This window comes from Diorhabda carinulata, chromosome X (assembly GCF_026250575.1).
Source record: "Diorhabda carinulata isolate Delta chromosome X, icDioCari1.1, whole genome shotgun sequence".
Taxonomy (NCBI): Eukaryota; Metazoa; Arthropoda; class Insecta; order Coleoptera; family Chrysomelidae; genus Diorhabda; species Diorhabda carinulata.
The window spans coordinates 32,659,436-32,673,548 of NC_079472.1; the positions used below are offsets into that span (position 1 = coordinate 32,659,436).

At 33.3% G+C, this 14,113-nt stretch overlaps 3 protein-coding genes across 7 annotated transcripts in view; all 3 read right to left on the reverse strand.

The window, feature by feature from the left end:
• Positions 1-14,113, reverse strand: part of LOC130902488 (uncharacterized) — a 46,677-nt gene that overhangs the window by 14,368 nt on the left and 18,196 nt on the right. The window contains exons 6-8 of the mRNA XM_057814678.1: positions 12,123-13,653; positions 6,555-7,206; positions 5,668-5,931 (exon numbers count right to left, since the gene is read on the reverse strand). Coding sequence (XP_057670661.1) covers positions 5,668-5,931; positions 6,555-7,206; positions 12,123-13,653 — 2,447 coding nt within the window. The remainder of the gene's footprint in view (positions 1-5,667; positions 5,932-6,554; positions 7,207-12,122; positions 13,654-14,113) is intronic.
• On the reverse strand, positions 1,889-3,838 carry LOC130901465 (uncharacterized). Of its 5 annotated transcripts, XM_057812885.1 has the most exons (4): positions 3,486-3,838; positions 3,259-3,423; positions 3,040-3,202; positions 1,889-2,982 (listed from the first exon to the last, which is right to left on the reverse strand). In XM_057812885.1, exons 2-4 carry the CDS (start codon positions 3,292-3,294, stop codon positions 2,867-2,869), a joined length of 315 nt encoding a protein of 104 aa, XP_057668868.1. In that variant the 5' UTR covers positions 3,295-3,423; positions 3,486-3,838; the 3' UTR covers positions 1,889-2,866. The 5 variants fall into 5 exon arrangements, with proteins under 5 accessions (XP_057668868.1, XP_057668867.1, XP_057668866.1 ...); XM_057812884.1 differs by having other exon boundaries at positions 1,889-3,202; XM_057812883.1 differs by having other exon boundaries at positions 1,889-3,423.
• On the reverse strand, positions 11,937-13,806 carry LOC130901457 (glutamate dehydrogenase, mitochondrial-like). The gene has a single exon (XM_057812870.1). It carries the CDS (start codon positions 13,710-13,712, stop codon positions 12,069-12,071), a length of 1,644 nt encoding a protein of 547 aa, XP_057668853.1. The 5' UTR covers positions 13,713-13,806; the 3' UTR covers positions 11,937-12,068.

Consider the following 14,113-nt stretch of genomic DNA (forward strand, 5'->3'; position numbering starts at 1 on the left):
GTGTGTAAATAAATTAAGAACGTGAGAGACAATGTCTATTAATTCACCCCACGAATAGAAATAAATAAGAAAAATATTACAGTATCAACGTTCCTCTTCCGATTTTTTTGTATTACAACGTTGTCATTCCAAAACTGTACATACTATAAATTCTTATAGTGATATTAAAAACAATTACTACACCTTCAACCCTGTATATTTCTCAAAAATATGAAACTGAAGGAATCCAATATATACAATCACTTCGAAACATATTTGATCAATTGATGCCAAAAATAAATCTGTCTCAAATAGCTTCGAAACGAAAGAATTTTGGTAATTATCTAAAATCATCCCCCACCCTTATCGACTTGGGGTTGTGGAGGGTGTTAGAGCGAGGTAATTAAAATATATTGAAAGTGGAATTAGCCGCCTGTCATTGTTTTTAAGTTAGGTTAGGTTAAGTTAGGTTATGTTGGGTTCTAGTCAAGAAAACTATTTTTACATCTTTCCGTGCTCTTTTAACATCATCCCTCCCCACACCCCTTGATCCTTTTTTTACCATATTTTACCATACAAAAATAGATAAATTTTTAATTGTTCCATATTTTCAGTATTTTTCTATGATAAAATAATAATTACTTATGATTACGTCAATTAACAATTAAATGTTCATAATTCCACTGAATTAATTTCATATATTTTTCACATATTATTTTCACTATTTAGCTGTATTTTTCTGTTTTCAAATAAAATTTAAAATATGTTAACCCACATAATTCCGAAAATGTCAAATTTTTATTCTTTAACCCTGTATATTTTTTTAACATGGGATGACTTACGGCTGGAATATTTTTTTTTGTATTCAGTACACTTTTCTTTATTACCCCCCACAACCCCAAGTCGATAGGGGCCCGGAGATTATTTGTAGATAATTACCAGAATTTTTTATACATGGTTTATAATTTTTTTCAAATTTCTAGATTTTTTGACATAATAATTGAAAATATACGAAAAACCATAGAAAATTAAGTATTTTTGCGGAAAAATCCAAAAATAATATTAGTTTCCGAATCAAATGTATAGCTTTCTGGAATAAACAATTCAAAATTGATTTTAGCTAGATAATATCAGTTTTCTTTGTTTTTACTGTAACAATAATTTTTGTAGTAACATTTTAAAATATGGAAGAAAGCATTAACATTATCTTAACCATAGAAAAATATTATGAAAATATCCTTTATCAAGACCATTCGCTAAAAGTAAGTTTTGAAACGGTGTTGGCAAGAATTCGAAACGATGATAGTTACCACAAACGAAAAAAATGATGAATTTAATGATTGGATCAGTAGTTGAGACTTTCAAAAATGTCACCGTTTGGTTACTAGACGCCGAATTAACATGATTTATTGCATATTGTTTTTAACTACTTGAATATATTTCATCAAATCAAAATGAGACAAAAGATAACGTTGTTTGTATTTAGAAAAGTTTTGTAGCTGACGACGCAGTTGTTTGTTTATGATAAACACAATTATAAATGAACACAAAGTAAACTATATCTGAACATAATATGTCTAAACAAATAATTCACTTATCTTAGATTTTAAATTTTGACACGTAGTATTTTTAATTTCTATTTCTTTTTTCACAGCACTGGGATGGAATTTAATATTGTTTGAATTTCCCAAGCAGCACAGTGTCGTTACTATGACGTCAATTATAGGCCATTGGCGACCAATGGGGACGTCTAAAAAGACGTCTAAAATGACGTGATTATGACGGGTTAATGTCACATCCTACAGACGTCAACTAATGACGTACCTAGTCCGGCTGGTGAGACGTCAAAATGACGTACTTACTTTTGACAAATGACGTATAAGTAGGATCAAAAATATAAAAAAATGCGTTCAAATTAATACCAGTTTATTACAAAATCTTAAAAAACTACATACTATTACACTTATAGAACATAAAAGTTGAAATAAGGAATTACTAATGATGCAATAATGAAAATGACAACCATTCCTGCTTGAAAGGAAAAACAATACATTTCGAAAAAACTTTGTGGCAGTGCAATAACTCGATATACTCTGATAAATTTTGGATAAATTCTTTTGAGTCGACAGGGTATTTGTAAAATGAACGGTAATCCTGAAACCTCCTACCTAATATAAAAACTGCTCCATTATTATCCACTACATTTTCTATTTTGAAAACCAGTCCTTCTAAGGTAAGACAAAAACAATTTGCTTCTGAATATGATGCAATAGAAAAAATAAAATCTTTATAATGAAGCTTTTTATACTGCTTGCAAGAGAAATTTGGCGTTGGTCCTAAGAAATGGGACAATTCACATTTACAGAAGTGTTCATCATCAGGTGAAGTAGAGTCATGTTTTTCGTACACTGTCATTTCAATTTCTTTTAAGCGTCTATTAATCTGTTGTAACGGTTTATTCGGAGACTGAACTAACGATTTTAAATGGTGGAGATAATGCAAGAGATGAGTAACTACTGTACGTCGAACGTACCTTGAAGCTGCCCAGTTTGACAATTTCGAATGCAAATCGCTAGGCGGCGGTTCATTAGAAAATAAATCGTTAGGGGGCACGTTACTGGAATAGGAAGTCAAATGGTTGTATAACGTCGCATCATTGAAGAGCAAATTTTCATTAGGCGAGTTTACATTAAAATCTAAATCTCTTGAGGAACAGGTGTCATTTTCACTTTCACACATTGAACCAGCAAAAAAAACGGAATTTGATGATTCATTGGAATCATTATTAACTATTAAAGATGTATTATAACAATTCTGACTCACAGGTGCTAAATTTGCTTCTGCCATCCTTCTGTAGAGTTGTCTTTGACTAACAACACTTTTTTTCTTACGGGTTGCCATGCTGCTGCTTTTTCAATTTCTCTGGTGCATGTTTCAACCACACCTTGATGGTATCTTCTATTTCTTTCTGACTGACTAGAGGGGAGCTTTTTCTTACAGCACCTAAAAATGTTGTTTCAGATTAATAATAAGTATGCACCTACAAGTGAAAACACTTACCAATAATCACATCCTTTACGTTTAAGTTTTTAAAAGCCTTTTTCTCACCTCGTTTGCCACAAAAATTCCAATTAGTTGCAAGAGAATAAATGAACAAAAAATTTAAAATGCGGTTTGTATGTCCAGTAAAATCTCTCCCTCCAAAAGTCGATAGATATGCCGACTGGAATCACATAATTTAAATTGTAAAATACATATTAAGTGGTACAGAACACCCACCAAACCGCCAAACAACTTTTTGCTGCCGTCCGCCATTACGCGCACACGCGTTCACACCAGCAGTCCAGCACGCATGCGCCTGCACGTCTCGTATCGTATCGTGGCATTTCGATTAAAATCGCGCCAAAATTAAATCTTGGTCGACAGCCTCGACAGGAATCGATGCTAAAAATAATTGTTTCCTACTAATAAAATAGTTAAATAATTGTTAATTACAACATTCTCACTTCATCTTTAAATTCAAATTGCATTTCCACTTAAAACGTCAGTTTAGTATTTTCATTGCTAATTAATGAATTTATATTTATATCCAAATTTTAGGTAAACAACAATTTAAAATGTACAATTTTTTATAAAGCACGTATAGGGCTTAGTTTTTGTAATAAACTTTCGTTCTAATTTTTTTTATAGTTGATTAAAAAGCACTTAAAACGACCGAAAACAAACGTACGAAAGACGTCTCTAGACGACGTCAAAATGACATCTGAAATGTCACGTCATATGGACGTCGCTTATTGGTCTACGACGTCGCCGACTAATAATGTCCAATAATTGACGTCATTATAACGACACTGTGCTGCTTGGGTTAGTCCATTCTGTTAATATTTTTTTTTAACCACGTGGTTGTAGAACTGCCGATGTGTACAATTTCCTGATGGTGGGATTAAACCAGTAGATAAATTATTCAAAAAAGCCTGTAATCGATTTGGAACAGTTGTATCCGATCAATGATTTATCTAAATGAAATATATTTCTTCCATTTCTTTTATCGTCCTTAGGTAATTTCTTCTCATTCTTACAATATCGCTTCTTTTTATCAGAAAAAGACTCTGGAATGTTTTTCCATTTTGCACAACGGTAACCTCATTAGTAAATCGTATTTTCAGTGAAATTCGTTGAGAAGAGATTCTTGGAAAAAAGGGCTTTTGACCTGTCCAAACTCCTATTGTTCTGTACGGCTCATGGTATAAAAGATCAGAACTTGTATTAGCTCATGTACATTTATTAAAACTTTATGAAAAATATTTAGATTATTCTGTGATAATATTCAAAATAACCGTAAGTACTAACTCTTTTTAATTGACAACCCAATGATCTAAGACATGTACCAACATTTCTGTCATTGTTTTGTAATAGTTTTTCTTATCTTACTTCCATCTAATTCTAAAATCACTGGAAACTAAGATACAGATTACCAAGTGGGAGAAAATTCTAATATTATTTAAAAAATCATATTTCAGCTCATAAATGATCTTAAAGTTAAATAACGACACAATATCTAACTACTTTTTGCATTTTCCTGAATAGTAAATAAAAGAGAAGTTATGATAAGAAGAAAAAAATAATTAGCTACATAGAACATATAAATGAAGATTGTCCAATATCCAAAATTGTTATGTTAATACAACCGTGAAACTCATATTCATTGAGACTAAATATATATATTCAAATTCAATGATCATTGTTTTTATTCACTACTCCTTAAATTATGTTACTTTGACTTACAATGTATTTCTATTAATGCATAACTACGCCACAATGTTAATGTGAGATAAATAACCTTGAAAACTATTTGTAGCGTCCCGACAGTTCAATAAAGATTTAAGCTACCATATACAGAGGCAAGTATACATCTTTTAATATTTGATTTGATTTGAATTTGAATTATGGGGTAAATAAATATTTCAAATCCTTTGGAACAAAAACTTAAAATGGATGTATTATTTGTTAATTAAAAAAGCCCTCTGTAAATAAAATAATTAATCAGTATATAATGGAATAAAAATTTAAGAGGTTCGTTGTTGGTAGCTGCACTGGAACTGTACCGAACTGAACCACTGCACATACGGGTATTTGAACGATCTACACGGTCAAAAATATATTTTTGCTTCTATTGATTCTAAATGATATTAGTATATAAAAAAAACTCTTAAATGTGTTATTTGAGCATATTTATTAAAATCAAATAACAAAAACATTTTTAGTCATCGAAAATATTTTCTTCTTCGCTGCTTGAAGAATCACTTTCATTTGGCTTCTCGGCTACAATTAAACTAACGGTTTCGGGTAAAAAGGAACCCAATTTTCTTTTTTTAATTTTTCTCATGCTGGTAAGAAGGGGATCTGAACTTAGAAGCAACCGATTATAAATATCCCTATTGCAGTTTTCCTTGGAAAATTTTCGAGCAAAATCTTGACGGTATGTTCTAAAATGTTTGTTTCGCGCTTCCGCAGCCTCTTCAGAAAGCTGTCCAATGGGCAGCAATGCATCTTTTATTATTTTTGCACCATGAATAAGTATTTTGTGCATGGTTGGCGTCATTGGGTGCCAAGGGTATAAACTTACATACAATCGAGCAGTATCCATTGCGTAATGGTCATATTTGTCTGTGTCGATTTTATACCCACTTGAAATAGTCTCTAAAATAACTTTTAACCTATAGATCAGATCATAACTAATTCCAGTTATTTCAGAGGCTAGCTTTGGGTCATCAAAAAATTTTCTGCTCGTGCTGCCATCATTTGTGTTGCCAAAATTTGATTTTGGCATATCAACCAGTAACCCTGTTTCCCTGCGAAATCTAGCTTGGATTTCTAGTTTCTTTTCCTTTTCTAGACATTTTTCAGCTTTAGATTTTCTTTCGCGGTACTTTTTTACTGGCAATTTATATGCTAAGTGAAGAATGCTTTCAAAAAAACGAATCCTTGCATGTAAAACTGACAACCCAAACTCTGTAGTCTCAGGACTAACTTCTTTTCGAACATCCAAGTTTTAAATTCCTTGGATGTCGCTCCACATAAATAGCATTTGCTTGTAGATTTAGTGCCAGTGGCCGCGTTGCAAACTTTGCCGTCTACCATTGTCATGATAAAGACGTGCTTAACCAAAAACTTTTGTCCATTTAAGTCAACTTCTGTTGGATTTAGTGACTGCGCAGATTTTTTTACGTACTCAATTTCTTCTAGCGTAACATCGACACTTTCTTTCTGAAATCGGAATCTTATAGGTCTGCAGTACCTTGGGGATGAAGGTGTTGGATTTTCCCAGAGTACATTTTCATCGTTTTTTCCACCAATCAATTTCAGAGGTACAAAACAGCTTTGAAACACATTTGAATCCGAATCGGAATCATTTTCAAATTTTTGTTTGTATTAGGATTGTTGGGAGCCGTCACAACCCCATTTACAAATAATTTTAAGTTTGTCCCTCTCTTCTTGTTTTATGCTAATTAGGATTTCTTCCAGGTACATAGATAAGCGCTTAATGGTCAGATCAATTAAAGGCTGTAAATTACACTCGACACATGTAGCTGTTACTCTAATTTCTTCCGAAGGTGGATAACACATCTGTTTTTCCTTTTGTAAAAGGGAATAACATGGAAAAAACTTTTTGTTGGTGACTCTAATGCTTTCGTATTGTCGACGAGTTAAGTTTGCATCAACAAACATAGCTAAAGCCTTTGTTACAGTAAGTGACTCTACCTCTTTAGTTTTAGAGTCACAAAATGCTTTTTTGTACTTAGTTGCACGTTTTGGAGTAGTGCAGGTAATTTGCTTTAATATTTCTGAAGCGTCTCTCTGTCCAGATTTTCTCAATTCAGTCTGAGCAGCATGAACAATAACTTCCTTATCTAATGTCGACCGAATCTCCTCGGTTTTTCTTCTTTCGGTGCGCTCACTAGATTCTCCAAATGACTTGAGCGGTCGGCCTGGTCGGCTTTGCCCAGCTACAGGAATTTGAATGGTTCCTTCTAGCCACGTCCGGTTGTACTTGATAAAAACATCCTCCTTTTTGTGGGATTTCAACCACCTTTGTTTCACTTGGGTTTTAAAATATGCAAAAGTGCGCTTGAAGTTATTAATTTGCTCTTCAGTATAACCTTTACCTAACAAAAGTTGCTCTTTTAAACCATTAAGTTTTTTTTCCAAATTAGGTAAATTCAGTCTCTACATCCATTCAAATAAATATTTTCGGGTGACAACTCTTACCCCCGAAGAACTAGGTGAAACTTAAACAAAAACATATAATTTAAAACTGCACCAACATCTTAATAGTGTTTTTTACAGATATTTTCACACGGCTTAGAAAACCAATTTTTTAACAACAAATGTATGAAAACATCCCTAAGGTTTTTATATTTGTTTAATTTTTACTAAAAACACGCAAAAATGTCTTCAAACACTTAGTCTATATAATAAATATCCTAAATATTAGTTTTAAGCTTTTAAAAAAGTAAATTCTTCCTAAACACATCGAGCATATAAACACAAAATTATTGCAAGAAAGTAATGAAGATCTTATAAAAAATAATATTAATAGTACTTATCCGCGCTTTTCCGCGGCAAATTTTTTGATTTGCCAATTCTTAAAGCTCTAAACTTTTTACTGAATGGAAAAATATAGCGTGATCTAACTTGATACCATAACATATATAATATTAAACAAAAATAAAAACAAAAAAAATGTTGTAATATGCATAACTTCTTAAAAATCGAACCCTTACCATAAAACTAAAATGAAAATATTTGATTTTTATCAAAACTTGTAAGTATTTACCTGCAATATCCAAATCCATCACTACTTTTTCAATATTAAAAGTCCAAACAAAAATATTTACAGCTAAAGTTGACAAATTCACAATAACGCTTAAAACAATCACATGTATCCCCCAAGACGGTCGAAATCAGAATGGCCTTGGCGATGCTCCCTGCATGGTAGAGTGATGAAAGGGGTCAGGTATAATTCATAGACTAGTCATCTACTTCAACCAGCGGTTTAGGTAGTTTGGTATGGCATTTTGCAAAATGGACTTATGGCCGCTCAGATTGTTTAAATACCCGTATGTGCACTGCAGACCAGTTCATGAGTGTATAGATTGTTGTATTTGATGTGTAGTATTGTAGTATTAACAATAATGTAATCCAGATTCCAGATTACACTTATTGCACTTTACTGGCTGAACTGACGTAACTAATGTAAGCAGTAAAGTGAACTGGGTGAACTAGTTCTCTTGCACTGCTACTAAGAACAGCGACCCTGCGCTGGTTCTACAACAAAGATCGCTTTAGTGTACACTCTGAACTAGTTCTGCCAGTGCAGCTACCAAGAACAAACCTAATGAACTTGACGTCAATACTGAAAGTTGAATTTGACGTTACCGCATTTTGAAGTTATATGAGCTTTGTTTACTGTGTTATTTTTAGCGAAATTTTGGATTGAACTTGTATTTATTATTATAATCAGTTATTCTAATAACTAATTGTATTTTTAATCGATTTTACATTGGTAATATAATAAATTATCAATTTATTACATTTTATAATACCTAAAATGCCGTGAGAAGGAAATAATATTTCCAGGCTCATTTTAATACTTATTAGTGGTGAAGAGTGTTTATAATATGTAAATCTGTGTAGAATTTTGAAAATTGCATCAAGTGCCTGATTATACTTGTAACGGTCTTAATTAACCAACAGCTATTTTCAAAAAATGGCTGGAAAAAAAAACGAGTACAGGAGTTCATTATAAATTTGAGTGAACAAGAACCTCTTTCATTTGATCAGGAGGTACAGGGTGTTTCATAACGACCCAACTACTGTAGCTGGGAAAAAACATACTTATTTTTATATGTATTTATTGGTATGAATTAAAAGATAAGAAACAAAATTTTTAAACACAATATTGTTTAAATGACGGCCATCACGTTGACAGCACTCCTGATACCGTTTGCGTACATTTTCAAAAACTTTTTGAGGAAGTGGTCGAGGAATACTCCTGATCTTTTCTTCAATATTGTTTCGTAAATCTGTCAAATTTTGTGGATTATTCTCGTAGACCACAAGAAAAAATCAGGTGGGATCAAGTCAGGGTTCGGATCTGGCCATTCAATATCACCTCTTCGTGAAATCACCTTTTCTGGGAACAACTCGTGCAATGCTAGAACCGTGTCAGCCGGTTATTGTTGCAGTTGAGGCTCGAAAAAATTGCGTATCATGTCGACATAGCGTGCGGATATTACAGCACTGCATGTCCTCTTTTATTTTCATTACAGTAGGACCCAATAATGCAGTTCGCCGACATAGCGACCCAACGGGCGTTTATCTAAGTTCTGTGGATTATTTTCTCCTAAAACGACAAGTTTTCATCCAAATAAAAATGTGCCTGAAGAACATTTTGTTGAAATTGTTAAATCATTTTCATGTAGTGCTTGCACAATCTGAATTGGATCGCATTTTGCGATGAATTGTCGCTTTTGATAATCTCAGTTGAGTCGAGGCTGTCGGTTTACAGAATATGCTACGGACTGAATGTTTCCAGGCGTTCTTGTTGTCCTTGAACGGCCATGACGCATTTCGCCAATAGTGTTTCCAGTAGTATTGAATGTCTTGATCCAAACTAAAATTGTTGCATAGCTTGGAGCTTCCGCAATGTTACGATAATATTATTGATACAACCGTCGAACTCGAATAAGTAATCGATTATCCTCGAAATACGCGCGCACGCAAAATGAGCGTTGCTCTCCCGTGTACGGCATGATGTATTATACTAAAGTTGATATTTATTTAAGAGTTTTATATTATATATTACAAAAAAATTTGGTAAAACGATTGTTTAATACACAGCAGTTTTTACAAGATACAAAATGAGTATAAAAGAAAACCATGGTAAGGGGGTGACGAAGAATATTAGTTATATTAATTATTTCTACCAAGTTGACACAAATTTTGATTTGATTCATATGAATATTGTTCCTAACGTATTTGTCCCGTGATGGAAGGTCTCCACCGTTTCTAATTTATGTTTGTTTTTTTGTTCAATGTAGATAAAATAGAAATGTAACTGATAAGGTCTGGAATATGATGACAAACACTTATATCGGTTAATTCTGAAAGGAATTGTTTGTGTTACAAATAATTTAGATAATAAGGTTCCAGTAAAATGCATTCTAACAACAACATTCTATATTAATAATAAATTATTATTTATGTAAATTCGAATTTCTCTGTCTACGTTTTTAATTTGGAACAAAAAGGAAATAATTTTCCGGTTGAGATTACACATGATACTTGGAGAACTATTATAATGTAATATTTTGTTCAATGTTTCAATTTCCCTGTTAGATTAAGATCGTTATGAAATTTGCTAATGGTTTTATTCAAGTTACTATTTATAAAAGTGAAAATTAAATTTATTCAATAAAAACTTAAAAATTAGTTCTCTCAAAATTCACTAGGGAAATCGTACGATTACTTTTCATTCATACAGACAGTGAAACAGTTCGTTTTATCCAAGACGACGCACAATATCAAAAAACAAACCTAAATTAGCCGTCAAGAAGACATAGGGACAAAAACCCGTTCAAACTGTTTGTTTTAATTTAATTATTTGCACTGAATACTATCTGCAGGAGATTGTTCAAAATTCTCTTTCACTACAACCGTTAAATCAGTCTCAGCTGAGGAATATTCAATTCTGCAAAATCTTCGACACGTCCTGTGTATAATGAGCAGTTGCCATATCTAACCAAATCACAAAATGACCTTCAGGATACTTTTTCTCTATAAACTGCATTAATCTAGATCTTTCCATATATTTTGGCGGCTGCAAAATTCCAGGAAGACTGAAGAACTACTACCAGAAGATATCGCCTACCATACCACACGAGTTGAGTTAAACTTTTTGCGACTTTTTGAATACACTTTTGATTTTACCTCCTCACATTTTTGGCAATAATAAGCCTTACTTTTAGCGGGGAAATCTCATTATCACTGAGACTTCTAAATTATGATTTTTTGTTCGATTTGTTGTCAATTTTCCTGATTTTTGAACTACATTTCGTTCTTTCAGAATCTTTTCGTACATATTTTATATATATAACATGCGGACACAATTATTTGTCTAGCTATTCCTATTCTTACATAGTGATTAACCGTAACGATTTCTTCAGATCTTGACTGTTTATAAAATTTTTCTCTTAGATATTTACCGAATTCCAACAACAATTTCCAAATTCGTCTTTACCAAATTGTTCAACAGTGTAAACGAAAAATTTTTTGAAAATGGGCTCTGTTGACAACGCGACGCGTTCTGAACGATCGGCATCTGTAACAACTAACAAAAATATAGAAACTGGCGTTCACACACTCATTTAAATCGCAGATTAGAATTTTGCGAGTGGTACCTCGGATTCAGTTAAGCTAAATGGTACTTCGTGTACTGGAACGACCAGAAACCTCGCGTCTTCATTGAAAAAGAATTATACCTGTATGGGGTGTGTATGAGGGCAGGTATCCATGCATGAGGTCTCGTGAGACCCTACTTTTTGAGGCTCACGTGCCAGTTATCTGAAAATGCTGAAAAGATTTACTTGGACAAATGGACAACGATGCAAAACTCGCGAACATCCGACATGCAATTTTTTTTCCGGACTTATGTCGTCCTCTGTATTATTTGGGATTGATGTGTGTCCTACTGGTATAATTCTTAGATAGACCATCAACAAAATTAAGGTTAAATATCAACGTAATAGATTGTCTCATCCACGAGGTTTTGCTTCTTCAAGATAAAGGCAGTCTCCATTCGAAGCAAATACTTATGTGATTTCTAGATCTTTGTACTCCTTGTAGGAGATTTTAGACTCTAATTTATGAGAACGGAATGAAAAAAAATACCATAATATTGGGAAAAACGTATAATGGAAGGAAGGAATTACATTAAGAAATCATTTGTGGATATGTTAATGTTTCTTCCAAAAAGGCGCTCAAACTCTCACTTTATTCTATTAAGATTTCATTAAACATAAAGTAAGTTAGACAAAACCTGCATCGTTAATGGAAAGAAAAATTTTCTCGACAGAACTAACATAAGCAGCCGCTCTTATATTTATCCCCAAGTTATGTTTCTGAGCGCTCTCCTTTATAGCTTTAGCTGATCGTTCCATTGTAAACGACAATCCGGAATGTACAATATCTTTTTCCGAAGCGCCCGCTATGCGTTCTTGGAAAGCCTTCGACGGTACGATGGGAATGTCTCCAGCATCGCAGAATTTTCTCTGTAAAGATTCTTGAACGGATTGGAGTAGATGATAGTTGGAGTCTCTTTCATATTTGAAGGTCAACCGGCCGTAAGAGACGTGATTGATATTTTTCAACCATTCGAAGTACGAGACTGTAACACCTCCAGCGTTACAATACAGATCAGGTATTACTAGAATATTGTTTTTTAGTAATATTTCATCGGCGGCTGGAGTGATAGGACCGTTGGCGCCTTCGGCTATAAGTTTCGCTTTTATATTACCGGCGTTTTCAGCTGTGATCACTTTTTCCATTGCGGCTGGTATTAAAATATCGCATTCATGACTTAACAGATCCCCGTCGAATTTTTCCGCCCCAGGGAACCCGTTTATCGTACCGTTAGCTATTTTGTGATCTTCGAGTTGTTTGGGATCTATACCTTGTTCGTTATAAATCGATCCGTCGATTTCTTGTATCCCAATCACCTTACCACCGGCCCTAACTACGTATCTCATACTATGTAATCCTACATTTCCTAAACCTTGTATTATTATCCTTTTATCTTTTATGCCTGGTTCTAAACCGATTGTTTTCATGAGACTTTCGTCGTTTATAAATTCGTGAATACCGTGATAAATACCGCGACCTGTAGCGGATATTCTACCGTGGATACCGCCTTGATTGATCGGTTTTCCAGTCGTAATAGCGTGATGATTTATATCCATGTATCCTATGGTTTTTGCGTAAGTATCGGCTAACCAAGACATTTCTCTTTCTCCTGTACCCATATCAGGCGCTGGTACGTCCGTACAAGGACCGATAAAACCCTTTTTGGTGCATTCTAATGTGAATTTTCTCATAACTTTTTCTAATTCGTTAGGAGAATATTGTTTAGGATCTATTTTTACACCTCCTTTGCTACCACCGAATGGTACATCGACGCACGCGCATTTAAACGTCATTAAAGCCGCTAATGCTTTAACTTCATCTCTACAAACGTCTGTGGAGAAACGTATACCGCCTTTACATGGTGTTCTATGAGCGCTGTGATGAGCTCTATAAGCTTCAATAATCTCGTACTTTCCGTTATCTCTTTTAATTGGTAATGCTAATTCTAAAACACCGTCACAATTCTGCATATATTGTAATATACCAGTCACTCTATTTTGTCCTTGTTCTTCCGTCATTTTATTTCCTTTTTTCTTAAGGAGATCCTCTACTAATTTATCTTCAACTATCATTGCAGCTTTATGGAAAAAATATTCTACCATGTCGAAAAACTTCGGATTTGGGTTCTTATCCATGTCTTTTAACCTCTCCGGTAATTGGTGAGCATACCTTTTTACTTGGAAAAAACTAGCCGCTTTTAATTTCCTGCTACTGAAAATTTTACCCGAAATCTTTTTTTGTGTTAAAAAGTGTTTTTGAATACAACGCATTTTGGTGTTTATAACGTATTTCGATTGGAATATTACAAAACGAATATTTTAGTTATCTAATTTAGACGTAAATAAAATTTTTTCAATATGACAAACATGACACAAACTGTTAAAAACAAACAGAAAACTTTATTTCTCACTCATGACGTAACTTTTAATGATTATTTTTCACAACTTTTGTCAGAAGTTTGATGTAAAGGTAGAAAAACGAATTATTTATTACAGTCTACTAAAATATTATGTTTATAATCTTCAACACTAATAGAGTAAGTACGATAAAATACTTTATTTTTCACTAGATTTTGTCGCTATAATAGCAAAGAAATTGCTGTAAAGAAGGGAGTGCGACAAGGTTGCATTCAGTCATCTCACCTATTCAACAAGCACTTAAAGAAATATCA

Excerpts from the sequence above, each read along its gene's own strand:
- LOC130901465 (XM_057812884.1), bottom strand. The coding sequence starts at position 2,880 with ATGGCAACCCGTAAGAAAAAAAGTGTTGTTAGTCAAAGACAACTCTAC.
- LOC130901457 (XM_057812870.1), bottom strand. The coding sequence starts at position 13,712 with ATGCGTTGTATTCAAAAACACTTTTTAACACAAAAAAAGATTTCGGGT.